The sequence below is a fragment of the Symphodus melops genome (genome assembly GCF_947650265.1).
Source record: "Symphodus melops genome assembly, chromosome: 8".
Classification (NCBI taxonomy): Eukaryota; Metazoa; Chordata; class Actinopteri; order Labriformes; family Labridae; genus Symphodus; species Symphodus melops.
In genome coordinates this window covers 375102-401294 of record NC_136698.1, presented here as the reverse complement: position 1 = coordinate 401294, position 26193 = coordinate 375102, and the positions used below count along the sequence as shown (strand labels likewise).

Sequence of the window (26193 nt, the reverse complement as noted above, 5' to 3'; positions counted from 1 at the left end):
TATTGTGAAGTGAAGCTCTGACCTGCATCCTCTGAGTAGGTACCAGATGTGCTCAGGAGGTCACCTCAGCTCGGGGTCCTGCGTCTGCCCGTGACTTTACACGATATGATTGGCTGATGTGGATGAATGTGGAGACGTCCATTTCTCTCTCCGACTCTCTGACAGCCAATCACAATGTGCTACATCATCAAACAAACGTAGGCGAGGGACCCAGAGCACATCTGGATCCCGTGGTCCTGGTCCGAGCGGTCGTGGGGTCGATTCCTACCTCTTCCCTTCGCTTCACGTTATCAACACATCAGCTGAAAGCCCCGATGGAAATATGCGGGAAATTAACACAAAAGCCAAATTAATCCAAAGTCTTAATGGAATAACTTGTTTACATTTAAATATCTAAATTAATTCAAATGTGACTGAACCTGTGTTACATCATTTTTACATGTTACGCCCGGTCGCCTTGACTACGGTCACCACGGAGTTCGTTTTCACCTGGAGGTAGGGGAGCATCAGAGAGAACCACTCCCATGATTCCCCACCAGCCTTGATGTGAGAGCCCCCTGGTGGTGGTTTAACGTACTGTGAGTTTAAGGCGGTTACAAACATAAATGTGAAACAGACAGAAACACTTACATGAAATGTTGTCTGAAGAATAAATCTGTAATATCGGCTCATCGATAGTCACTGGATATGCTGATGTCAGCAGATATTATGGGATGATTTATTAATCTGTTGGGCTTTAACAAGTAAATGTTTTCGAGATCTCAACTTAAATCTCTTTACTTTGTAAAAGGAGACAACTTTAAATCCCGGTATCAGGAACTCCGGTGTCTGACCCTGCAGGCCCCTCCATGCAGGCCCCTCCATGCAGGCTCCTCCATGCAGGCCCCTCCATGCAGGCCCCTCCATGCAGGCCCCTCCATGCAGGCTCCTCCATGCAGGCCCCTCCATGCAGGCCCCTCCATGCAGGCCCCTCCATGCAGGCTCCGTGTCTGACTCCCACCTGCAGCCAAGTGGAGTCAAACAGAAACAATGAGTGGACCGGCTCCGGGGACCAAGTCCAGCAGATGCCACAACAACAAAGGCGTGTCAGGCTTCAGTCCACCTCTTTAAGCCTCTTAGTGGCTGCAGGTGGCCTGAAGGCTGCACTTGCCTCTGACCGGACCGTGATTTAATCTCTAAGTGGAAAAGGTTCTTTGGCTTTGTCAGGCTTGTCACGCTGCCAGCACCAACGGAACAGAGAGGAGGCCGGACCGAGAACTTGGCATGGAGGAGCTGTTGTTACCGCGCGGGGAGGAGGAGGCGCGATCCGACCAGAGCTCATATGCTCCGGGAGACGCAGGGACGACGATGGGGGACCGGGTGAAGTCTTTCTTCCACCTGGAGAACGGGGAGCGACGGAGGACGGTGAGGGATTTCTGTAAGAGGCACGGGCTGCTGACATTATCGGTCATCTCCGTGATCACCGGATGCACGCTGGGCTTCATGCTGAGGGGGACTCAGCTGTCCACACAGGTACGACTCACCTGTTTTCAAACAGCCACCGGGTTGATCCTGTACTCTAAATCTGTGTCCACATTCAGCTGCCAGGACTTAAGCTTCCTGCTCCTTCCTTCAGCTCTCACCTGGCTGCTGCATTCTTCTTTTAAACATTATTTTAGTGTTCATCCTTTAAATCTTCCCTCCAATCACGTCCCATTATGAGTCTCACCTGTCTTCTTTAACGACACTGTCCTGCAGGTTTCTGGTTCATAGTCACCTTCTGTGTTAGTTAAAGCTCTCTGTTGACACTTTGAGTCTACCTGTCAGAGACATTCAGGACAGTCAACATAACCAGTTCTCAAACTGGTTCCACTGTCCTTTAGTTATTCTGAACACTGGGACCCAGCAGGGACAAACACCGAACGTCTTTTAAAAGTCTTTTTAACCATTTAAAACGTTGATGACTCTTCATGTTCTGATTTTCTTTAAGCCCCTCCCCTTCTGCACAGCTAGCCTCTGAGCTAGCTGACTTTAGTTTATTAGTTCATTTGAGCAGCAGACAAAATAACAGAACAGATTTACTCAGGTGATAAAAGAAACGGGGAGAAAATGCTCTCAAGAGGAGCAGGGTGAAGTTCCCAGAACTTATGTGACCTCTGACTTATCAAACATGAAAGAGTAGTTTGTGACAATTAACTAGTGATCATTTAAATGATAAAGAAGAGAGGAATACAACATTTTTTACCATCAATTAATCCATTGATAGGTCCTTAATAACACCTATTTTATCATTTATGATCGTTCAAGTTTTAGAAAATGGAAAACAGAAATACAAAAACATTTACCAAGTATTTTCTTAGACCTTTGACAGGTCCATAATAATACCTATTTTGTCGTTTATTGACGTTTATTTTGGGCTTTTTATGCCTTTATGTAAAGACAGAAACCTGTTAGTGGGAAACTAGCTACCTGCGAGGAGGACTGCAGCGTCCGTGCTAACTAACAGCGAGGCCAACGGCGCCCCGTGTTTCAATTTTGATTAATTGACATTAACTGCTATTGGTTAATGTAAAATGTAAACAATGTTCAGAACAAAATCTGTTCCTGGCTCGCTGTCTATGAAATAAACTAGGAAAATGATTGTTTGTTTTATGGGAACTTTAACGGAAGAATGTGCTACTTTTTGGTCCAGTAGGTGTCGCATTTGAGCTACTGCTGTTAGGCCACGCCTCCTTCATACTGAAGCCTCCGCCCTCCTCCAGAGACACACCTCCAACCTGGCCCGTCCACGTAAACACAGATCTGACAACAACCCCTCTCCAAAGTTCTGCAGTACCCATTTTAAACACTAGATGGAAGAGTTACGTACTGCTCCTTTAATACAGAAACATATTGCCTTTAAATTGATCCAGTATTTCTGTGTAGGATCACAGTGTTCTAGTAGCAAACAGCGTCAGTGTCTATCAACACAGAGGGAGACGGCAGCCCGTCCAAATCCACCGCCATTAATCCCTGCGTTCAATTAATGGCTGTCAGCCTCTTAAGAACTTTCTGCTGCTAACTGGGAGCCGATTGTGTCTCACTGTGAGATTAGTTCACATTAAATGATAAACCACAGGGAGGTAAATAAAGAGCGCTGAGCTCGGCACTTATTCTGGGAACAATCAGGAACTGAAACACTTACGGTGTTAACAGTGAAACACTTCACAGAACATCAGTTTATCACCTGGATGTGACTCAACATGATCCAGCAGTTTCAGACAGAGCAACAGTGTGCATGTTTCATACTTTCTATGACACATCCGTTAACCACGTGTTACCTGTCAGATCCTTTAGAGGAAAGGTTGTTCTGGTGCACAACACGCCAACGTCTGTGTTTGCTTTATGATCACATGTCAGGTCGTTGTGGTTTGTGTGCATGCAGTAGTGTTAGACACATCACATCTGTAATCATCAAGCATCATTTGTTCAATATTTAAATCCTTAAAGGACCAATCAGAGAGCTGCTCTCTTCCTGTGTGATCAGTCAGCCAATCAGAGAGCTGCTCTCTTCCTGTGTGATCATGAAGGAAACCTGCTGTGTTGAAGCTTCTCTGACAACAATGCAGCAGCCAGTATGTCCTCCTTCTAACTTTAGATTCTGCTCCTGAATGCTCTGGATCTGATTGGACCAGAGAAGGTAGGCGGGGCTTTGAAGGCCGTTTTGGACGCCCCTGGGTTTGCCAGATATGAGAGCAGTTATCAGGTGAACAGGTGTTGCAGCGATGGAAGCGGGCAGTGGAACTGCTTCAGATAGAAGTGATTGTACCCGAGCTAAAAAGCCTCTGCATGTTTCTAATAAGCTCCAGCAGCAGAAAGCTGCTCAAACTAGGATCAATGTTGGAGATGAAACATGGAGAGAGGTTAGAACGCAGAAAGCTTTACAGACCCATGCAGAGCTGGCTAAACACTGAAGCTACAGTGTCCACCACATGCAGAGCCGGCTAAACACTGAAGCTACAGTGTCCACCACATGCAGAGCTGGCTAAACACTGAAGCTACAGTGTCCACCACATGCAGAGCTGGCTAAACACTGAAGCTACAGTGTCACCCACATGCAGAGCTGGCTAAACACTGAAGCTACAGTGTCCACCACATGCAGAGCTGGCTAAACACTGAAGCTACAGTGTCCACCACATGCAGAGCTGGCTAAACACTGAAGCTACAGTGTCCACCACATGCAGAGCTGTGTGAGAGGAGGGGGCGGAGCCAGACAGCTCTCTGTGATGATTAGAGTTTAGACTGCAGTACTCATTTTAAACACTAGGGGGCGGAGCTACAGACTGCTCCTTTAATAAGAACAATAAGTGAAATGTAAGAGATGAGTTAAACATTTTACGTCTCTGTTAAAATAAATATTTGGTGAGTTTTGGACTCACAAGCTTTGTGTCACTACAAGGTGAAGATAAACGTTTTCTTCTTCATGCTTCATCCCAGCTGACGCAGAATAAACACTTCACACAGTGTTTGAACAGTCAGCTAAAAATAGCTCAGCTCGTCGTCTATGAGCGGTCTTTCCAGGAAGTCTTGACCCTGACTGGTCTGAATATAGAGAGTCTGCTGAGCTCCTTCAGTGACCTGTTTTCAGAAGAAGAGGGGACGTGGTAAATATTATTGGACTTAAAGCCCGTCTGTTCCTGCAGGGGGCCGCGCCCTCACCTCCAGCGCAGGTGCTGCAAATGAAGGTTGAGGAGTCACAGGCAGCAGAGCGCCCTCAGGTGTGACATCACAACCTCCCGCCACACACACTATTATCGCCACACAAACGTCACGTGATGCTGCAAGACCAGGTCCAGCCTCCGTGTGAAGTCTTCATCGGTTAGCACACATCCGGGGGGCTTGAGTAGGACGCCGCTGTCATGTGTCTCTTCCTGATTGGTCACTTGGTTGAGGCTGCGCTTGAGCGGGGAGCAGCCAGCCTTCAGGGAACAAAATAAAAACTTTTATAACGTTTTTAAAATAAAGTTTCTGTCTCTTCAACGTCTTTGAATACTACATTACCCATGAGCCTTCAGTCCCGCTGGGACTGGACCACACCCAGAGCTGTGGAGGGAAACCATGACGTGCTGGTCTCTCCACAGTGACCACCTGTGATTTATTCCTTTTTTCCACACAGGCCAAAATCTACTTCTCTTTTCCTGGAGAGCTGCTGATGAGGATGCTGAAGATGCTGATCCTTCCTCTCATCACGTCCAGGTGCGTCTCTGTTTGTCTTCATGTTGTGAACGATACTGTGACATCACAGCTTTTAAATGGCGTTATAAAACAGTCAAATAGCTTGACTGAACAACGTTTTGCATACTTGATGAGGCTAACAGTTTCCACCTGCTTCCAGTCTTTGTGCTAAGCTAAGCTAAACTCTGTCTCTGAGCTGAGCACACTGACCTGTGTGTGTGTGTGTGTGTGTGTGTGTGTGTGTGTGTGTGTGTGTGTGTGTGTGTGTGTGTGTGTGTGTGTGTGTGTGTGTGTGTGTGTGTGTGTGTGTGTGTGTGTGTGTGTGTGTGTGTGTGTGTGTGTGTGTGTGTGTGTGTGTGTGTGTGTGTGTGTGTGTGTGTGTGTGTGTGTGTGTGTGTGTGTGTGTGTGTGTGTGTGTGTGTGTGTGTGTGTGTGTGTGCGTAGTTTAATGTCAGGTCTGTCCTCCATGGAGTCGAAGGCGTGCTGTCGGATGGGCGTCCTCACCGTCACCTACTACCTGTGGACCACCTTCATCGCCGTGGTGGTCGGCATCGTGCTCGTCATCATCATCAAACCCGGCGTGGGGACGGAGATGGAGAGTCACCGTCTGGGAGGGGGGCCGGTCATGACGTCAGCCGACGCCCTGCTCGATCTCATCAGGTGAGCTGTGTGTGTGTGTGTGTGTGTGTGTGTGTGGGGGGGGGGGGGGGGGGGGGGGGGGGGGGGGGGGGGGGCAGGGGCAGGAAGTAGCCTGACCTGACTTCCTGCTGCCTGTGCTCTGACTCGCACAGACCACGATGGAGACGAGTTTGCTTGTTTGATGAGGCGTGGCTCGGGGTGTGAGGAGGCTGCTTTTATTGTGACACTGCAGAGGAAGTGACTTCAGTTGATCATTTATAAAAACCCAGCGGTGGATCGATGAGCGCCGCCCGCTCGCTCACTCTCTCACCTCCTAACGTTCAGCGCTGTGTCGTTGTTCTCTCCCGTCTGACGAGGAGAGCAGCGCTCCGTCCGTCATCTCAACCATCAACAAATGTTGGAAAACACTCCGACACACACACTCTCTCACACACATCAATCCAATTATCCCGGGGCTGATCAGTGTATTTTTAGTAATCCCGTGGGGGATGAGTGACAGATTAACCGAGTCAGTGTCGGAGAGCAGCAGTGATCTCTGCTGCGGCAGAGCGTGCTCACGAGCCGCTCCCCCGCATCATCATCCCATCGACCTCAGACCCCGCTGAAGGTCGCCGATTACCTGCCTGCCGTGTGTGTGTGTGTGTGTGTGTGTGTGTGTGTGTGTGTGTGTGTGTCAGTATCTAACACAGGAGCAACTCTGGATTCATGCAAAAAGACAATTTAAAGTCAAATGTTGTGCAGCTGACTCGTCTGGTGTTCTGCTAATCCTAGGTGTAGTTTTAATAGTGTTTCCTGTTTTATTTTGTAGTTCTTGCCCGCGTGGCTCACATGTAGTTTGACCCTTCAAAGACAAACTGTGTAAACTCCTCTCAGGGGGAAGATGTTCAGAAACAGAAAAAGAAGCCAGGATCCTGCAGTTCATCGAGTGTCCACTAGAGGCAGGAAGTCACAAATAAACCAGTTTACAAACACAAACAGCTGTGATGAGTCACTGTCATCACTGGCTTGTTTTTATACTCGTCTCCTTCCACGTGTCGTCGTTTTGATAAAACAGTGAAGTTCCTCTGAAGCAACATGAAAACATGTTTTTATCCCTTCATCCTGCGTGTGTTTGTCTGTTCTCTCAGGAACATGGTTCCCTCCAACCTGATCGAAGCCACCTTCCAGCAGGTAAGAGCCCGAGCTCGTTCAGGAAACACAAAGCGTGTCTTCGTGTCTTCAGCTGTCTGACTCAACTCTGTTCCTTCAGTATAAAACGGACCTGATCCCCATCCTCAAAGTCCCGACCAAAACCGTCCAGCCCAACTTCGTCTACGTCTTCCCCGACGACAGCCACCCTAAAGGCCGCACGGTGTACCTGGAGCTGACTCCGCCCCCTGAGATCATGTACAAGACGAGTCCGGGAACGAGCCAGCAGATGAACGTGCTCGGCATCGTCATCTTCTCCGCCACCATGGGTGAGCATCACGCCGTCTGTCTGTCTTTACTCTGGCGTGGTCGGATCAGACGCAGGAAGTGCTTCTGATGGGTCAGTCCAGCGCACCACGTCCCAGAATCCTTTGCAGTTTTGACTTAACCCAGAGCTAAAGACGATGTGTTGGAGGTGTGTCTCTGTCGCAGGGCGGAGGCTTGAGTACGGAGGAGGCGTGGCCTAACAACCTGCTGGATCAAGAACAGTTGACATTCTTCCTTTAATGATAATAATGTGTTGTTGTTTTAGGGTTGTTGCTGGGCAGGATGGGCGAGCGAGGAGCTCCTCTGGTCAACGTCTGTCAGTGCATCAACGAGTGCGTCATGAAGATTATCAACGCTGCTGTCTGGTGAGGTCACTCACATCAAACATCACTTCCTGTGCACACACAGATCACAGGTGTGACAGGTCAAACATTCGTCCCGTGCTTCAGTCAGTCTCTGCCGTCCTTCTGGGGCTTGAAAAGAAGCAGCCTGTCATCAGTGTTTGTGTCATAGTGATGTCAGCGGTGGTGAGCGAGCTCACGGGGGATTGAGGGACCTGTGACCTGATGACCCGTCAGGTGAAAACGTGCAGGCCATCAAATCATTAGCACCTGAGCAGATTAAAAGCCGTTGTGACGTGAACACTGAGCAGAGACGGGGCTGCATGTGTAATCTGTTACGCTGTGATGACATCACAACGTTGACATGTAGTCACAGTATTTAGGAACAATCCTATCTTAGAAATCTTCTGCACGTTAAACTCTATCAGTCTTCAAGGTCAAATAATCTCCTCCTCTTCAACCGTTTAAACGGGCTGTTTCTGCGTCTGTAGCTTTAAATATGTAAATGAGCTGTGTCTGACCACGCCCCCTCTCTGGAAGGGCTCGGGTGTACTCGCTGCTTTCTGGCTCCATGTCCTATTGTTTACGGTGAGAAGGCAGACTCAGAGGGCAGAACAAACACCTAGCTGTGGGAGTGTCACCCACCTGGGGGAGGGGCTACTGCCCTTTGTGATGTCATGAAGGGGAGGGGCTACTGCCCTTTGTGATGTCATGAAGGGAACATCTCCAAACGACCTGTTTGAGCAGGCAGAAGACGGAGAGGATGGACTTTTCTCATCATGGGGGGTTTGTAGACAGACTAGAGACACATGTTAGAGGGACATGGAGGAGAGGATTCTGGGCAATATGTGACCTTTAATATGTTGTTTTCACAATGCCTCCCTCACTGTGAAGTCCTTTCTGAGTTAAACCCTTAAAAAACTTCTCAAAGCTTTACAATTTGTTTTAAATGGAACATTATTGTCAAGCAGCCAACCTCCAGTGTTTAAACATGAAACAGAAGCTAGGTTTAAACTCCTGCAGTACCTGGAGTGTCCACTAGAGGCTGGCTGCAGTTCCTGGAGTGTCCACTAGAGGCTGGCTGCAGCAGCACAGGAAGTCACATACACACCCATTCAAACAGCCTGTTTTTACAGCAGACATGAACATGTTTACAGCCTGCTTCAAAAAACCAAATAGGTGTGATTAGCTCATGTCTCCATCCACACACACTGTACGGGGGGAATGTTTTGATGACTCAGCAATTTTGATTGGATGAAGGATAACGCTGCGTGTTGCGTCCCTGTCAGGTACTTTCCGTTTGGGATCATCTTCCTGGTTGCGGGGAAGATCCTGGACATGCAGGACCCGAACACACTGGGGAAGAAGCTGGGCTGGTACGGCATCACCGTCCTCGCCGGCCTCTTCGTCCACGGACTCATCCTCCTCCCCCTCTTCTACTTCGTCCTCACCAGAAAGAACCCCTTCTCCTACATCCGCGGGCTGCTGCAGGCCATGGTGATCGCCCTGGCTACTTCCTCCAGGTCAGAGTTCACGACGGTCCCCGTTCATCCCGTGTGTGCGTGGTTGTGCTTGGGGTTAACTCTTAACTCCGCCTCTTCTCAGCTCTGCCACGCTGCCCATCACCATGAAGTGTTTGTTGGAAAACTGCCACGTTGACCGACAGATTGCCCGCTTCGTCCTCCCTGTGGGCGCCACCATCAACATGGACGGGACGGCGCTGTACGAGGCTGTGGCGGCCATCTTCATCGCTCAAGTTAATGACTACGAGCTGGACTTTGGCCAGCTGATCACCATCAGGTAAACAAACACAGACGCAGTGACCTCCAGAGGTTTGGAGACAGGTCAGACCAGGGTTAATGTGGGTCAATGTAAGGAGGCGGAGTCTGGCGAGTGCGGTCACTAACAGCCGTGTAGTGTGTCATGTAGTGAAGAAAGCTCGCAGGAAGTCTGGGGTTCGGAGAAAACAGCTAGCTCTCAATGCTAACGTTGCTAACTTTACGGCCTTACAGTTCTACAACGCTCTTCACTTAACGGACGCTTCAATCCAACGACGGAATAAATGTGTGCACGCCTGAATGTGTCACATACACATATACAACCAAAGAGGCGGCCTCAGTTTGTAATCAGCCAATCAGAGAGTTGGTGCTTGGTCTGTCATCGAGCAGGGAAGAGTTCAGAGGTCATGATAAATTCCTCTCTTATCAGACACTTTTAAACTCCGTCTGTTTTGGTTCCACAGTCCAGTCGGGTCAGGTCAGGGTTACTCTGGGTCAAAGGTCAGATGACAGAGCTGCCATCAGATTGGTCGATTTTGTTTTTATTTCCGGCTTTGAACTCTTCGTCTGTTCTTGCGTGTGTTTGTTGTCCGTGCAGCATCACAGCCACAGCTGCGAGCATCGGCGCCGCAGGGATCCCTCAGGCCGGTCTGGTTACCATGGTGATAGTGCTGACATCAGTCGGGCTGCCTCCTGATGACATCACACTCATTGTGGCCATCGATTGGATCCTGTGAGTAGACGTCTGTCTTCAGTATGGAAACAAAGATCATTAATGAAGTGTCGGAGTGTCACAGTGTTTGTCCTCCTCGTCTCTGCAGCGATCGATTTCGGACCATGATCAACGTTCTGGGCGACGCTCTTGCGGCAGGAATCATCGCCCACCTCTGCCGTAAAGACTTCCCGCTGAGTGGAACAGGAAAGGTACGGACCCCGCCTGGAGCGCTCATAATGTCTCACATGCATGACTCCTGGATCCACACGGCCCGTTCACCTGCTGTTAGCCAGCGCTCCTTCACACCTGCTGTTAGCCAGCGCTCCTTCACACCCGCTGTTAGCTAGCGTTCCTTCACACCCGCTGTTAGCCAGCGTTCCTTCACACCTGCTGTTAGCCAGCGTTCCTACACACCTGCTGTTAGCCAGCGCTCCTTCACACCCGCTGTTAGCCAGCGCTCCTTCACACCTGCTGTTAGCCAGCGCTCCTACACACCTGCTGTTAGCCAGCGCTCCTACACACCTGCTGTTAGCCAGCGCTCCTACACACCTGCTGTTAGCCAGCGTTCCTACACACCTGCTGTTAGCCAGCGCTCCTACACACCCGCTGTTAGCCAGCGTTCCTTCACACCCGCTGTTAGCTAGCGTTCCTTCACACCCGCTGTTAGCCAGCGCTCCTACACACCTGCTGTTAGCCAGCGCTCCTACACACCTGCTGTTAGCCAGCGCTCCTACACACCTGCTGTTAGCCAGCGTTCCTACACACCTGCTGTTAGCCAGCGCTCCTTCACACCCGCTGTTAGCCAGCGCTCCTTCACACCTGCTGTTAGCCAGCGCTCCTACACACCTGCTGTTAGCCAGCGCTCCTACACACCCGCTGTTAGCCAGCGCTCCTTCACACCTGCTGTTAGCCAGCGCTCCTACACACCTGCTGTTAGCCAGCGCTCCTACACACCTGCTGTTAGCCAGCGCTCCTACACACCTGCTGTTAGCCAGCGTTCCTACACACCTGCTGTTAGCCAGCGCTCCTACACACCTGCTGTTAGCCAGCATTCCTTCACACCTGCTGTTAGCCAGCGTTCCTTCACACCTGCTGTTAGCCAGCGCTCCTTCACACCCGCTGTTAGCCAGCGTTCCTTCACACCTGCTGTTAGCCAGCGCTCCTTCACACCTGCTGTTAGCCAGCGCTCCTTCACACCCGCTGTTAGCTAGCGTTCCTTCACACCCGCTGTTAGCCAGCGTTCCTTCACACCTGCTGTTAGCCAGCGTTCCTACACACCTGCTGTTAGCCAGCGCTCCTTCACACCCGCTGTTAGCCAGCGCTCCTTCACACCTGCTGTTAGCCAGCGCTCCTACACACCTGCTGTTAGCCAGCGCTCCTACACACCCGCTGTTAGCCAGCGTTCCTTCACACCTGCTGTTAGCCAGCGTTCCTTCACACCTGCTGTTAGCCAGCGCTCCTTCACACCCGCTGTTAGCCAGCGTTCCTTCACACCTGCTGTTAGCCAGCGCTCCTTCACACCTGCTGTTAGCCAGCGCTCCTTCACACCCGCTGTTAGCCAGCGTTCCTTCACACCTGCTGTTAGCCAGCACTCCTTCACACCCGCTGTTAGCCAGCACTCCTTCACACCCGCTGTTAGCCAGCACTCCTTCACACCCGCTGTTAGCCAGCGCTCCTTCACACCTGCTGTTAGCCAGCGCTCCTTCACACCTGCTGTGACTTCATTCACCTGTCGGCTCGGAGCAGATTACAGCAGACAGAACAGATTAGAGCTCGGACTCTTGATCCCGTGCTGATCCTCGCCGTGCTCCACTCTCTCCGCGCTTTCTGTTTCCGGGCAGAAAAGTCCAATTATAACGAAGCTGAGAAACTTCTAATAACTTTCTGTAAAAGGAAATGTACGAGCTGCATCGGGGGCGGAGCCAAACTTAAAGGACCTTTAATCGCTGCTCTCTCTCTCTCCTCGCCGTAACGCTATGAAATGGAGATGAAGTTGTCTCAGGTTAAACTGGCGTCCCAGCCGGAGTCCCGAGTAACCACATGCAGCACCCACAATGCACTTTGTTTCATCTTGTGCACTTGGAAGCGAGTTCAGTCTGCATGGCGGCTGCTGCAGCTTCGGACTCTGACGTGTTTCTGTTTGTTTGTTTTTGCAGCCTGTCCCGTCGTACGGGACGCAGAATCCTCACGCTCACAACAACTCCCACAGCGTGGACGTGCCAATGACGGAGATCCACACGCACAAGGACAGCATGTACGACTCGGTGGGCGACTCGGCGAGCGAGAGGCACGCGCACACCGTCTACTACAACATCTGTCAAGTGTGAGTGGACGCCACGCCGCACCTTATGTCTGAGAGGTCCAGTCAGAGCTCACAGTGGCGTCTGGACCGGCGGGTTAAGAAGAGACGTGGAGGAGATCTTCTTCTCCACAGGAAGCTGCGCCCAGCAGCGGCTCTCGGGTCAAAAGGTCACTCTGGATTGATTGGTCCAAACGTGGACGGACAGGACAACATCGCCAAGGAGCACGACACAAACTCGCCAGAACAGTGGCAGCGTCTCTGGATATGCAGGAGCCACAGCAGAGGATTCTGGGTAAATGATGCTCTGGTTTGGTCCATGCATGGATCCATGGATATAAAAGCAGCACAGACGTCACAGGAAGCGGCTGCACAGCTGGTGGAGGTGGTTCTTCTTTAGACCGGGGACCTGGTGAGGATCCTCCATGAGGATCCGTCACACTTGGCTGAGGAGTGAATGAAGTCAGAGAGCAGAAACGTGTCGGAGGGTTTAAAAGTCAAAGCCTCGGCTGTGAGCTGACCTCACGCTTCAACTTCACTCAGACTTTAAAGCCTGAACACGACCGCCAAATCCGGATTGTTTCTCCTCAGGACAGATTAGGAGACCACGCTGGAGGAACGAAGCACGCCGAGCCCATCCCCTCGACTTCCTGAGAAGTGGGAATGTTGTTTTGTCCTTGGATCTGTCCACGTTAAGAACTTTGTTGTGATGCTGTTTGCTCTGAGCCATCTCGTCCTCGCTGCTCGACCCTTTGACCCTCAGGCGTTTAACAAACCTCTGATTGGATTCTGTACGACTCAGGCTGGTTAAAAGGGTTAATGCATAATCCGTCCAATACCACAGCAGAATGATTCCAAGTGCTCTTTAGACTCTTCTTCTTTTGTGTATCTGGCAGCATGCAGGCATGCGTTCTTTCTGGCTTCATGTGAAGTCGACGTGCATTATCTTCTCGTGTTGTTGTGTAGAGATCGTTCCAGGCGTCACGCTGACCGTCCGTCACAGCCAACAGTGTCTCTGTCGTCAACACACATTCACTCGCTGAGCTTCTCTGCAGCCTCTCAGTACAAAGAGAAACATGAGGATCCTCCTGAAATATGCTGAGTCATACTTACAGTCAGACAGGAGGGAGGCTGTGAAATATGCTGAGTCATATTGACAGTCGGACAGGAGGAAGGCTGTGAAATATGCTGAGTCATATTGACAGTCGGACAGGAGGAAGGCTGTGAAATATGCTGAGTCATACTGACAGTCAGACAGGAGGGAGGCTGTGAAATATGCTGAGTCATACTGACAGTCAGACAGGAGGAAGGCTGTGAAATATGAAAACATCCTGCAGGCTCAATTCAAATTCACTTGTATCCATAAAGAGAATCTGCACAATCATTGCAGTTCGTCTCTGTCTGACACTTTCATGCAGTCTGAGCATGTGCAGACCGCACGCCGCCGTGACACTCGGGTCAATGCTTCTGTTTCCACGGCGAGCGCCACCATCCGTCTCCGGAGCGTGGAAGCACGCGTCAGGCTGGACAGAACGGGTCGACCCGGACAGGAAGTCAGACGAGGAGCGTCCTCGTCTGACTTCCTGTCTGGGTCGATCCGTTCTTGGTTCAGACATACGATCAGCGAGCAGAGTGGCGGCGTGCGCGGCGCTGACAGACTGCAGCGTGGGTAGTTTTTGAACATGTTTACAAATCAAGCGATATGAGGGAGCCTGACCTTTGACACCAAGACTGCAGGAATATTCCCCTCGAGCTTCTCTCTGCGTTTTAGTCGAGTGGTTGTGACGTAGACGGGAGAACGTAGCGCTGCCTTAACTTCTCAGTTTTCATGAACCGTAAACCTCAACAATGACCTGCCAACGCTCACCTCTGACCAAAGCTAACGTTTTGTCTCCGCATCATGTTTTTTACTGAATGTCAGCTGTTCTTTGTTTATATGTGAAAATAAAACCTGATTGTCACAAGCTGGTGAAAGTAAAATGTGGTTGTCATGGTGATATAAAGGTGCAGTGTTTTGAGCGGTTGTCATGGTAACAGCAGTGTGCTCTCCGTCTCAGTGTCTGATCGACCAATCACAGAGGACCGTTAAATGACCCGATGGTGTAGTTGGAAGATTTTACCACTAGAGGTCGCTGTTTGTACAGAAGCACGAAGGGTTAATACACAGCAGCTGTGGTAGATTAACCCAGAGGACACATGTGACGCTCTCAACAGGAAGCTGTCATCACACGGCTATTTTTACCTGACTCACAGACCGCTGCAGTTATTAATCCAATCAAGCGAGCGTGCGGCGCCGCACGGGACACACGCAGCTCCAGGTGCCTCGTAATCCCGCAGCGCAGATTAACGCCACAATGAAGTCTTAATGAGTGAGCAGGGTTTACTGAGGGGGGGTCTGCACGCCGCCTCCGAGCACCTCCAGGTCGACCATTTCAAACTGAACGCACGTCACATGACAGAAGTTGGTCACATGTCTTTAATAGACTCAACATGTGTGTGCAAACCAACACGTTAAAACAAATCTGTTCACATTGTCTCATTAAAAACGTCTCACAGTTTTCACCAACATGAGATCAGAGCTGCACGGGTTCTCTCTGTGCACCCTCAGTGAGGAGGTTGCTGGTTTGAATCCCCGTCTGTCAGGAGCCTCTCTGTGTGGAGTCTGCATGTTCTCCTCGTGCATGGCGTGGCTTCTCTCCGGCTTCCTCCCACCGTCCAATCACACGCTGCTTACCTGCTGACTGTCTGTAGGTGTGAATGTGTCTGCTCTGTGATTGGCTGGTTGTCTGTCTCTGTATGTCAGCTCTGTGATTGGCTGGTTGTCTGTCTCTACATGTCAGCTCTGTGATTGGCTGGTTGTCTGTCTCTGTATGTCAGCTCTGTGATTGGCTGGTTGTCTGTTTCTACATGTCAGCTCTGTGATTGGCTGGTTGTTTGTTTCTACATGTCAGCTCTGTGATTGGCTGGTGAACAGTCCAGTGGTTCTGCCCAATGACAGCTAGGATCAGCTCCAGCCCCCGTGACCCCTGGATGGCCCCAGTGGTACGGTGCAGGTTTTCATGAGGTAGTTTTCAGCTCTCTTTCTCGGACACATTCATCGCTCGTCACTTTTCTTCACTTCTGATTGGTTTTCATTCGTCATCAAAATCTGCGAAAGCGGGAAGCCAGTAGCTGTCCTTTCGTTCTGATCTGCTCCGAGATGCGTTTTCTCTCCTCTGTTGTTGGACTTTCTTTATCCTGGAGATCTGAGCTGCAGCCAGACACATCATCCCCACCTGCAGAGAGGAACAGGAAGTGAGAGGAGGTCAGTTCATCAGAGGATCCACGCCGCCCCTCGCCGCCCACAGACGGAGGTCATGACGAGTCAAACAGGAAGCATGACGAGTCAAACAGGAAGCGGTCGCCTTCATGACCATCGAACATCCGATCTTTAAAACTCCACCAAGTGAAGGAAGCATCAAATATATCACACATTTAAACATCTTTGATCGTAGCCACAGTTTTTAAATATGTTGTACACCAAACGAGACTTTGACTCAGAGGTCAGAGGTCACATCCATGTTCAGAGAAGGTGTTTTCCACCTCACACGTTTTTAAATATGGACGTGAAGATGAGTGTTTTTAGTGTTGGGGATGTGAGCTGAACGTGTGTTTTGTACCTCGAGCAGCAGCAGGCCGCCGCTCAGAGCGGCGACCAGCAGCAGGTTGTTCTTCGCCCACGAGACGATCTTCTCCAGGCAGCCGACGGTGGAAACCTCCTCAGCCGCCGAGCTCTCCTCCAGCTGCTGCACCCCGTAACCACACATGGTGTTCAGCACCGTCTGCATCACACACACACACACACACACACACACACACACACACACACACACACACACACACACACACACACACACACACACACACACACACACACACAGTGTGTGTAAACATCATTCAGTTTAGTTTGATGCATTTTTCCAACTACTGATAGTTTCAGACTGTGATAAACTCTGCAGCCACTAGAGGGCGCCAGCGGGCCTTTACATGGAGCTTTACAGTCCCTACTGTCATTGCACCTGTTCAGCCACTACTTTGGTTTAGAGTTGGTCAGCCCTCGGGGGGGGGGGGAACTTACTGATGTGACGCCCCCTACAGGCCGGCCGTACCTGGTCACACTGAGCACCTGTGATAGAAACGTCCCACACAGTCTGAGGCTCTGACCTGGTTCTGCAGCCCGACGCAGCAGGAGAAAGGAACGCCGCAGGCCTCCAGACTGGGGTTAGTGTCCGAACACTCAAAGTAGACGTTTTTTTTCCAGTCCGTGTAACTCTCCACGCCACAGCACTGAAACTGCACACGCAACAAACTCATTAAGAAGTCAAACTCTGCCTCTGAGTCGTCCAATCATTCTGCTTCACCTTCTTCTGAACGAAGTCGATGGCGTTCTCCAGGTCAAGATCCTCTCTGTAACGGACGATGGCGTTCATCATCAGCCTCTCCGTCCTCTCCATCACCTAAACAACAAAAACAAGTCTGGCTCCTGTGCTCTCCCTGAGTGCAAAGAGAACGACTCAGGAGACGTTACCATGGTTACCATGTCCGTGAAGAGATATCCCACCACTCCAGCAGCGACCTGCACGAGGAGGATCGCCGCCAGGGTCCCCAGAAACTGCAGGAGAGTTACCACAGAACGCAGGGTTAGTATGACGTCAGTCTGTGATTTCGAAACAAAGCGAGAGAAGACGATGAGCAGTACCGTCTTCAGCAGGCAGGTGGCGTTACGCAACGCTCCGAAACACCCGAGGAACGTGATGAGGAACATCATGGAGCCGACGACGATCAACAGCAGAGCCGGATCTACTGTCAGAGTATCCACCACATCTACACACACACACACACACACACACACACACACACACACACACACACACACACACACACACACACACACACTTTGAATGCTAACCATGACACATAACAGCGAGTAAAAGTTGAAACTTGTCTGATTAAAATTTGCTTTGCTCATCTTCAGGAATGCTATCAGCAGAACATTGTTTTTATAACACACACACACAGTACACACACACACACACAGAGTATGCACACACACACACACACACGCATACACACGCATACACACAATACACTCAAATACACACACACACACACACACACAAGGATCTGAGAGAATTTATCCACAGAGTCCTGGATCTGTGATCAGTGACCCGGGTGATGGCCCGGTCTCAGAGTCATGAGCCGGTTCCCTGACGCATCACATAACTTCAACTTTAGGTGGCTCGCCAGTTCACTCTCAACATGGAGGCATTTCGCAGCATTTTGAGTGATGTGTGGGAAACTGAATTTAAGACTTTGGGCGGCAGACTGGAACCGTCCCTGCTGGTCCAGAGTTCCCTTTCAGGTCTAGTGTCAGGAACGTGGGACACAAAGTGTCTCTTTAAAAAGTAACAAAGCATATTATTTTCTATTGACCCACGTTTCTCTTTGGCGATCTTGGCGTAGATCCCCACAGCGATGAGGACAGCGCTCACCACCTGCAGTGACACACACACACACACACACACACACACACACACACACACACACACACACACACACACACACACACACACACACACACACACACACAGAGGGTGAGTCATCAGAAGGACATGAACCACATGAGGCACAGACGACATGAGGACAAGAGATCTGACTGGTCAATACGTTTTCATGCTAAGCTAGGCTATCCACCTCCTGGACTGCTGATAAAGTTGAATCACAGCTGGAAGTCAAACAAACACGCTGTGTGTAGGTGTGGGCGTGCTGTTACAGGTACAGGTGAGGGGATGAAATACTCCGTTTGTAACCTTGGGAACAAATATTTCAGAAAACAATCTGCAATCATTTCACAACACGTTCGTCTGAAATATGTACAGAAAGTGTTTCTGCCAAAAATAGAGGTCAAAGAGGTGAAATATTTTACAGAATAAAAGTTTGTTGCTGGTGAAAAAATGAGTCCACAGTTTGATTTGCTTCCACTAAAATGATGCAAAGTCTCAACTTCGTTGTTTTATCACATCTGGAAAATTAAAGGAGTAATATGAAATTCTGAAAATGATATTGTAAATTGTCACATTCTCTTTAAGGTGGATTCATTAAAGGTGGTTTCACATTAGGGACCGTGTGAACACAGTCCGCTTAGAGAGGGGGTCTCAGGCTGAGTCATGAGTACTCATGTACGTTCTGAACAAGGAAGGAACTGTTGAACAAAGTACATTTTCAGCGCTAGCTGAAAATAAATGTCCGATGAGTTTTTGTAAATCAATAATGGAGCGAAATGTTGATTCTTCTTTCACAAAAGTTCTGATGTTTGGAGGGAGACGTCTCTCCTGTGAACCCTGCAGGAAGGTTTCCTCTTTATGTTTCACATTTGTTTTTCATTATTAGGCAGAAATCAGCTTCCATGATACCATCATTCCCTCATCCTGACTAAAACAAACCCTGTCTGCATGCTTCAGACCGGGGTACATGCAGTCAGGTAAAACATCTTCCCCTCATCTTTTTAGAGTTTCATTTAAAGAGACTGAAGACTTTAAACGTCTTCTCAGCACGTCTGTTACCATACAACCTGTACCTGGCTGTGAAGTGTGAATATTATGCAACGACAGGTCGAGGAATGTGCTGAGGGCGATCCAAATCCTGAATCTGAAAAGTGCCATGTTGGATCTTTAAGCTGCTGCCACTCACCCAGAAAAGGTAGCAGAAGATGAACAGGGTGTACTTGATGGTTCTGTATCCTCTCATCTCCTCTCTGCAGCTCCGTGTGTTTCTGTCACTCTGCACCAACAACTCTGTTGGAACTTTCTTTTTAACTACGCTGATGTTTTTTCTCAGACCAGGACATGTGACGGCCTGTAGCGAGCATTCCTCCCTTCGGGGTTCATCCACTCCCCTCTGTGTCGTCCTGTCGTCACACTGAGGGAGGAGGTGAGAGCCTGTCACTGTCAGACAACATCTCAACACAACTTAACCATGAAACAGCCACGACAGCGCCCTCTAGAGGCTGCAGTGTTTATGACAGGAACAATCTGAATGGGAAAAAACTAGAAACCTTAAAGGTCACATGATCTCCTCCTCTTCAATCAGTGTCCTCGCTCCTCTTCATCATGTGTGTGAAGTGTGTTGTTGTAAATCCACTCTGATCCTGTATTTGATCATGTCTATAAACCCCTCTATTTCAGCCCTGCTCAGAACAGGCTGTTTCTGTGTCTGTAGCTTTAAATATGTAAATGAGCTGTGTCTGACCACGCCCCCTCTCTGGAAGGGCTCGGGTGTACTCGCTGCTTTCTGGCTCCATGTCCTATTGTTTACGGTGAGAAGGCAGACTCAGAGGGCAGAACAAACACCTAGCTGAGGGAGTGTCACCCACCTGGGGGAGGGGCTACTGCCCTTTGTGATGTCATGAAGGGAACATCTCCAAACGGCCTGTTTGAGCAGGCAGAAGACGGAGAGGATGGACTTCTCTCATCACTGGGGGGTTTGTAGACAGGCACATGTTAGAGTTAGAAACACTGTAAGCTGTATTGTTTATATATATTGTTGCATGTTTTCTAAAAACGTCCAGCAGGGGGCGACTCCACTGGTGTTAAAAGCCTTATTGTGTTGACTTACAGATGCTCCTTCTTCTCAGTTATTCCTTCAGTAAATATCTTCCTAACATGTTTGTTTGTAATTTCTCCGTCTGCGAGATGAATAAAGGATTAATTGATTGATTGATTGTTTTCAGTCTGTAGTTACAGGTCGGCCTCAACATGGTGGGATGTTCATTCAATAAATTATGTGTGTTCGCTCTGAGTCACTTCCTGCCAGGTGTTTCTCCTCCGGTTGATATCGTGGTTATAGGACACGCTCTTCTTCTTCTCCGCCCCCCCCCCCCCCCCCCTCCCTCCCTGCTGTTCTCATTAAAGCAGATTGTTTCTGTCAGAGGATTACACTCTGCTCTGTTTTCCTCCACGCCGCAGTTCATCTCCCCGTGTCGCTGCCTGGTTTCTTTGAGGACCAGATTGAGGACCATGGGAGTGCTGGACATCTTCGTGTCCATCAAGGAGCGAGCAGAGAACTTCCTGAACGAGAAGAACGTGGTGACGGACTTCCTGGGGAAGCTGGAGGAGAAGACGGGGATAAAGAAGAAGATCATTGCACTGGGTAACGTCAGGTTGTGTTCTTCAGGTCTGGGTCTCTTTACAGGAACTGGTTCTGGGTGGATCTTCGGTGGTTCTGTTTATATTTTCAGTGTTCTTGTACCTGCTCGGTGCATGTGAGTGGAAACCTGAAGAGGATTCAGTTAATCCTCCTGTGAACACAACGGAAGCTCTGGTGAACAGCTGCTGTCAGCAAACAGACCTGTAGAGGGTCAGGAACTTTTCTGGGTCAGCAGAGCGTTTAGTCTGTGATCAATATGTCGACCCTCCGTCTCGCTCTCTAACAGCGAGGGACACTCGGACCTTTTCTCATCTATAGATATCTGATTTGCGTCATTGTTCCTGTTTCCTTCGAGCCCGGTGTTACGGTCTGTGTGACACGCTCCAGGATTGTTCAGTAATAATTCTGGTCCAGGTCTTATCTCGGCCTTGGTCTCGATCTCTAGGTGTCCTGGTCTTGTCTCAGTCTCAGCCTGCCTTGGTTCTGGTCTTCACTCTGGTCCCGTTCCCTAATGGGGTTTGGATCCGACCCATGGCTCTTCCCACTTCGTATACTTCTCAGCTCCTGTGTGTTTAGTTCTCAGGGAACTCTTTAGTGGATGTTTCCTCTTCATAAAGACACTGAGAGAAGAAAGCATGAATCAAACCCAGACTCTTAAAGCAGCGCTGTGTGAATTCACTGTTTCACGGTTGATTTTAAAGACTGATTTCAGATTGATGAGATGACCTTTTCAGACGGAGACAACAGCCAATCATGGCCTGATAAGCTCCGCCCCAACAGTCGGATGCTTTTCTGACATGCTTTAAATTGTTTGTGTACGCCGTCTGTGAAAACAGAGCTAACCTCCTGATTGGTCCTGCACAAACAGCAGACTTCCTCCTTGACCTCACTATCGTTAAAATATAAAGTGCGACTGTGCAGTTTGATCACAGAGTTCATGAAGTCGAGCATCGTGAGCTTGTCAGTCGTTCAGTTTGATGTCCGCCCGCCTCTCATGAAGGAGGAGTCTCTGCAAACGCCTGCTGAATCAGTAGACTGCTACTTAGAGAGCTGCAGCATCGTCTTACACCAAACACATCAGATAAGTGGAGCACGCCCCCCTCTCAGGGTCTTCCTCCCACGATGAACACGGCTCCTGAGGATGAGTTCATGGAGATATTAATGTCGGAGAAGTTATTATGGAGTGAATCTCAGGGAATAAACAGGATGTTTGTACATATTGAGTGAATGAGTGTGTGCAGCGTGGGGCAGTGAACAGGCTCTATTCATGGCTCTGTGCTGCTCATACAGCAGATCAGTAACGTGATGTCACTGTGGCGCCTGGTGCTGCGTGTCCCCGCCGCCTCTCTTAAATCAGATTAACAGAGACAGACGAGCAGAGCGGCTCCATGTGTGAACGGCCACGTAAGCTCATCAGAGGTAGGACACTTCCTGTATCTGTGTGTGTGTCTCTGGACCTGCTCACGCTGTGTCTGCACAGTTTAGGGTAGATGTAGAGTGGATAGATCCTGTCCGTCCTAACACGTCTAACATCTCATTTTATAGAGTTGGTTTGATTCTGTGCGCGTCGACTCCTCTTCTGTACGGTGGCCTGGAGGTGCAAACCAAAGAGTGAAACGTTTTTACTGAAGTCATTTACATGTTAGACAACATGAAGTGAAACACTTTGACAAGCGATGGGACGAATAACCAGGTGCTGAGAGTGACCAGGAAGTGAGTGAGCGGTCGATCAGTTTGCTTTGGCAGAGATGAGTCAATGATCTTTAGTCCTCTCTGCAGAACCAAATGTAACACACACACACCAGTATAGGTTCTGTGTGTTTGCAGCACGGAGGACAGCTGGAGTTACAAGACAAAGGATTTATTACAGAGTCACTCCAAACAGCGAGTGATAATCGTTGCTCTCCACACACTAAAGACAGCAAACTGTTTAAGGTCTGATTCTTCAAACTTCTGTGATTCTGCTTGTTGTGTTTGTGTTAAAGACGGAATCAAACTTTGTCTCGTCCAGGTGCCGTCTCACTGACCGGACTCTACCTGGTGTATGGGTATGGAGCCTCCCTGCTCTGCAACCTGATTGGATTTGTGTATCCAGCCTATTATTCGTGAGTGTTTTGTCCCTCACTCTCAGAGACATACTACAAGCCCCAGAATGCATTGCTGTCCTTTTCCTATGAAACATCTCAGCCGTGTGTTGGTGTCAAGAGCATGAAGCTGTTGAGTTTATGTCTTTAAATCGGTCCTATTTTCAGGCTGAATTTAAAAGATGTTTTTCTTTTCTTCTTTGGTTAACGGCCAATCAGAAACATGCTGATTGTTTTCTGTCACATCTGCAGAATCAAAGCCATCGAAAGTACGAGTAAAGAAGACGACACAAAATGGCTGACGTATTGGGTGGTGTACGGCGTCTTCAGCGTGGGCGAGTTCTTCTCAGACATTTTCCTCTACTGGTTCCCGTTCTACTACGCCTTCAAGGTGAGGAAACCACGGAAGCTCCCATGAGCAAACGCAACGAGCAAGCACATCCGTAACGGTTAAATCACGCTGCTGCAAGGAAGACTAAAAAACTGGACTCACATCCGACACGCTGCAAATACAGAAATGACACAGAGTCAACACAGGTTCAGATAGAAAGGACCGCAAACTGTCCTCTGCCTGCTCCACTTTACAGAAAATGTGTGTTCAAACAGGCCGTTCGGAGATTTTCCCTTCATGACATCACAAAGGGCAGTAGCCCCTCCCCCAGCTAGGTGTTTGTTCTGCCCTCTGAGTCTGCCTTCTCACCGTAAACAATAGGACATGGAGCCAGAAAGCAGCGAGTACACCCGAGCCCTTCCAGAGAGGGGGCGTGGTCAGACACAGCTCATTTACATATTTAAAGCTACAGACACAGAAACAGCCTGTTCTGAGCAGGGCTGAAATAGAGGGGTTTATAGACATGATCAAATACAGGATCAGAGTGGGGAGTGGCCAGACAGCTCATTTACATATTTAAAGAAACCTCTGACTTCTAAACGCCTCTTATGAGCTTCATATAGAGAAAAGTTTCCTTTATTAGAGAGAGAAGCCCTCACTCTACAAACTCAAAGATTTGGATGGAGGATAGGATCACTGACGTTCTCTTGCGTCTCCAGTGTCTCTTCCTTTTGTGGTGCATGGCTCCGGTGTCGTGGAACGGCTCCCAGATCATCTACAACAGAGTGGTCCGGCCCATCTTCCTCCGTCACGAGGCCATGGTGGACAACTTAGTGAACGACCTAGGAGGGAAGGCAATGAGCGCCGCCGAGAACCTGACCAGGGAGGGTACGTAGACCCTAGTTCTACACCGGTGTATTCAAACTGAGTTTATTCTAAATATTTAACTGAATAAATCATCTCTCTGCCCAGTTCTGACCACTCTGGTGAAAAATAAAGCTCTGGTGAGTCCGTCACAGCCGTCGGTTTCTCAGTCTGAGCAGAAGAGGTTACCGAGCACATCGACAGCTAAAGTCACTCCATTAGAGTCAGAGTCGGAAGAAGAAAAAACGGTATGTACTGCACAGCTTCTTCCTTGCCTTTAGGCTAAAGCCCCACGCAGTGGTCCGATATGGATCAGTACAGTTTGGTTCTGTAAAGACAGATCCAGTCTGCCCTTCCACAGCCATCCCTGCCATATTTGGTAGGCGGCGTGTAAGCCAGATGCTGATAGCCGCGGCCAGCTCATAATAGTGTAACATGATAGCAGCTAATCGCTAACAGCTAACCTGCAAATAAATTGAACAAAGGAGAAAATCTATGACAAACCGATCTGAACCGCTGGGTGGAAACGGGGCTCAAGATGACCGAACTATGAAGTTTGGCCTTCTTCCTGTTTCAAGGTCAAAATGCAGTTGAGCTTGAGCTTGTATCCGTTTTCTCTCCTTGGAGTCTCCTCACAAGCGTCTCCCCTGATACCTCGTCCTGATATTGACCTGTTGTCTGCTCACAATATCTTCCCTAATGCTTCTCCCTGGTGCCTCCTCTTAATTTCTCCCCCCTTTCGTCGTGGTTTGAGCTCATTATGCAGGTTTTTATAAAGCTGTCCTATTCTGATCTAAAAACTTAGCATGCTAATCAGGCTGTTTCCTGTTCCAGCCTTTCCTAGGTTAACCAGGTAAGCCCACATGTTAGCTATTAGTAGCATGTTGCAGTGAATGTTGTGAGAAGAGAACTAGCATGTAGCATACATCAGGCTGCAGATTTAGCCGTAGCAACAGATGGAGCTAACATGACCACGCTAAACCTTGATTATGCTTCCACTCTTACACATCACTAAATCACAGCGGCACCACACAGTGTGGACCGCCTATAAATTCAACAATGAAGAAGAACATGACAGTGAAGAAAGATCAATGATTCGTGGGAAGGTCCGCAAATCCCTCCAAATCCTCTGGGAAATAAACATGGTGATTTTTGTCTTTTGACGCTGTTGCACAGGAAGTGACTATTGTTTCAACCAATCAACTGACTGCAGTGTGTCTTGCTCTGCTCTTTAGGGTCGGATCAGTACTCTTGGCACCCCAACAGAAAGTTTGCAAAAAACCTGTACAAAGATTTACCAACAACAGATCCAGTCTGATAAAACAAACCAATCAAGACTTAACAGAGAGGGCACACTGGCGCCCCTGTGTGGTCTCTTTGGGTAATGACACACACGAGGGCCAGGCCAAGATGAAAAGCATGATTTGATGACCACAGGAACAAAATAAAAAAAACAATAAAAACAAACAGGAGGTGTAAATATAAACACAAGTACGAGGGACACGATTACGAAAAACTACAGTGAATCATCTTGAACTCGTCGAGGTTTTTAAAAGCTGCTGATTATTTATTGATGCTCTCAGCATCGTTTCACACTTTCTGCCCCTCATTGCATTTTGTACGTTTCCCTCCAGTTCTTCAGATAGCAGCAGAGGAGGAAGAGGAGGAGCTTCATGCAAGGAGGAGGGGCTTCCTGTGATGAGGATGAGAGAGAGTTCAGCGGAGATGGATTCTGTTTTATATCCGATGTGTTATATTTATACAGCAGTCTGTAATTTAATAAGAACAAGTCACAGCCTGGTTGAAAACTCTGCAGACACTCGAAGTTACAACAGTTTTTATCTAATTTATTTATCTATTGATGCTTTTGGGGCATCAGTGGGTTTTTTATGGGATGTTTTTTTTAAAGATTTGGAGCATCTGAAGTTTATCACTGGTAATTCAGACTGTAAGTTCTTCAACATGTGGAGCTTCTTTGTTTTAAAGTGGGATGACGCTGTTTTGAAGACATGCACATGTTTTTAAAAATCTGCAGCTCTGCGCTCAGACATTTTCAGCTCCACGTCTCAGACTCTGGAGGTCCATGTTGTTTTTCATCACACATGTTGCTGTTTATAGTTTATCTTCTGTTTTTGTCCTTGAATAAAAAAAAGAGATCATGAAGTTGATATGACAATTAAATGATGAGAAAATAAATTTAAGAAACAAACTGACTGACTCCTTTCATGATGTCGTGTTTGCGGCAAAATGTATTTTTTATTATTATTTCGTTTTTGGTCCATGCTGGGACTCGAACCGGCGACCCTCCCG

The 26193-nt window shown here is 48.9% G+C and overlaps 3 protein-coding genes across 6 annotated transcripts; 2 read left to right on the top strand and 1 right to left on the bottom strand.

Annotated features, from left to right (window-relative positions):
- Nucleotides 1-1001: 1001 nt before the first annotated feature.
- Nucleotides 1002-12637, top strand: LOC306828816 (excitatory amino acid transporter 5-like). Its single transcript, XM_079351507.1, has 11 exons — nucleotides 1002-1512; nucleotides 5135-5214; nucleotides 5638-5853; nucleotides 6960-7002; nucleotides 7082-7289; nucleotides 7553-7652; nucleotides 8918-9151; nucleotides 9234-9428; nucleotides 10005-10139; nucleotides 10228-10330; nucleotides 12278-12637. The coding sequence occupies exons 1-11, from the start codon at nucleotides 1264-1266 to the stop codon at nucleotides 12446-12448; spliced, it is 1734 nt and encodes a 577-aa protein (XP_079207633.1). The 5' UTR covers nucleotides 1002-1263; the 3' UTR covers nucleotides 12449-12637.
- Nucleotides 12638-15045: 2408 nt separating this feature from the next.
- Nucleotides 15046-19228, bottom strand: LOC306828507 (tetraspanin-33). 2 transcript variants are annotated; one of them, XM_079351023.1, is made up of 8 exons: nucleotides 19150-19228; nucleotides 17897-17954; nucleotides 17159-17283; nucleotides 16997-17071; nucleotides 16821-16916; nucleotides 16624-16752; nucleotides 16080-16241; nucleotides 15046-15695 (listed from the first exon to the last, which is right to left on the bottom strand). In XM_079351023.1, exons 1-8 carry the CDS (start codon nucleotides 19204-19206, stop codon nucleotides 15552-15554), a joined length of 846 nt encoding a protein of 281 aa, XP_079207149.1. In that variant the 5' UTR covers nucleotides 19207-19228; the 3' UTR covers nucleotides 15046-15551. The 2 variants fall into 2 exon arrangements, with proteins under 2 accessions (XP_079207149.1, XP_079207148.1); XM_079351022.1 differs by having other exon boundaries at nucleotides 16997-17283.
- Nucleotides 19229-20412: 1184 nt separating this feature from the next.
- On the top strand, nucleotides 20413-26079 carry reep6 (receptor accessory protein 6). 3 transcript variants are annotated; one of them, XM_079350414.1, is made up of 7 exons: nucleotides 20413-20607; nucleotides 22616-22709; nucleotides 22941-23079; nucleotides 23739-23907; nucleotides 23992-24131; nucleotides 24718-24736; nucleotides 25518-26079. In XM_079350414.1, exons 1-6 carry the CDS (start codon nucleotides 20475-20477, stop codon nucleotides 24730-24732), a joined length of 690 nt encoding a protein of 229 aa, XP_079206540.1. In that variant the 5' UTR covers nucleotides 20413-20474; the 3' UTR covers nucleotides 24733-24736; nucleotides 25518-26079. The 3 variants fall into 3 exon arrangements, with proteins under 3 accessions (XP_079206540.1, XP_079206541.1, XP_079206542.1); XM_079350416.1 differs by lacking the exon at nucleotides 20413-20607 and adding an exon at nucleotides 21925-22023; XM_079350415.1 differs by lacking the exon at nucleotides 24718-24736.
- Nucleotides 26080-26193: the final 114 nt, after the last annotated feature.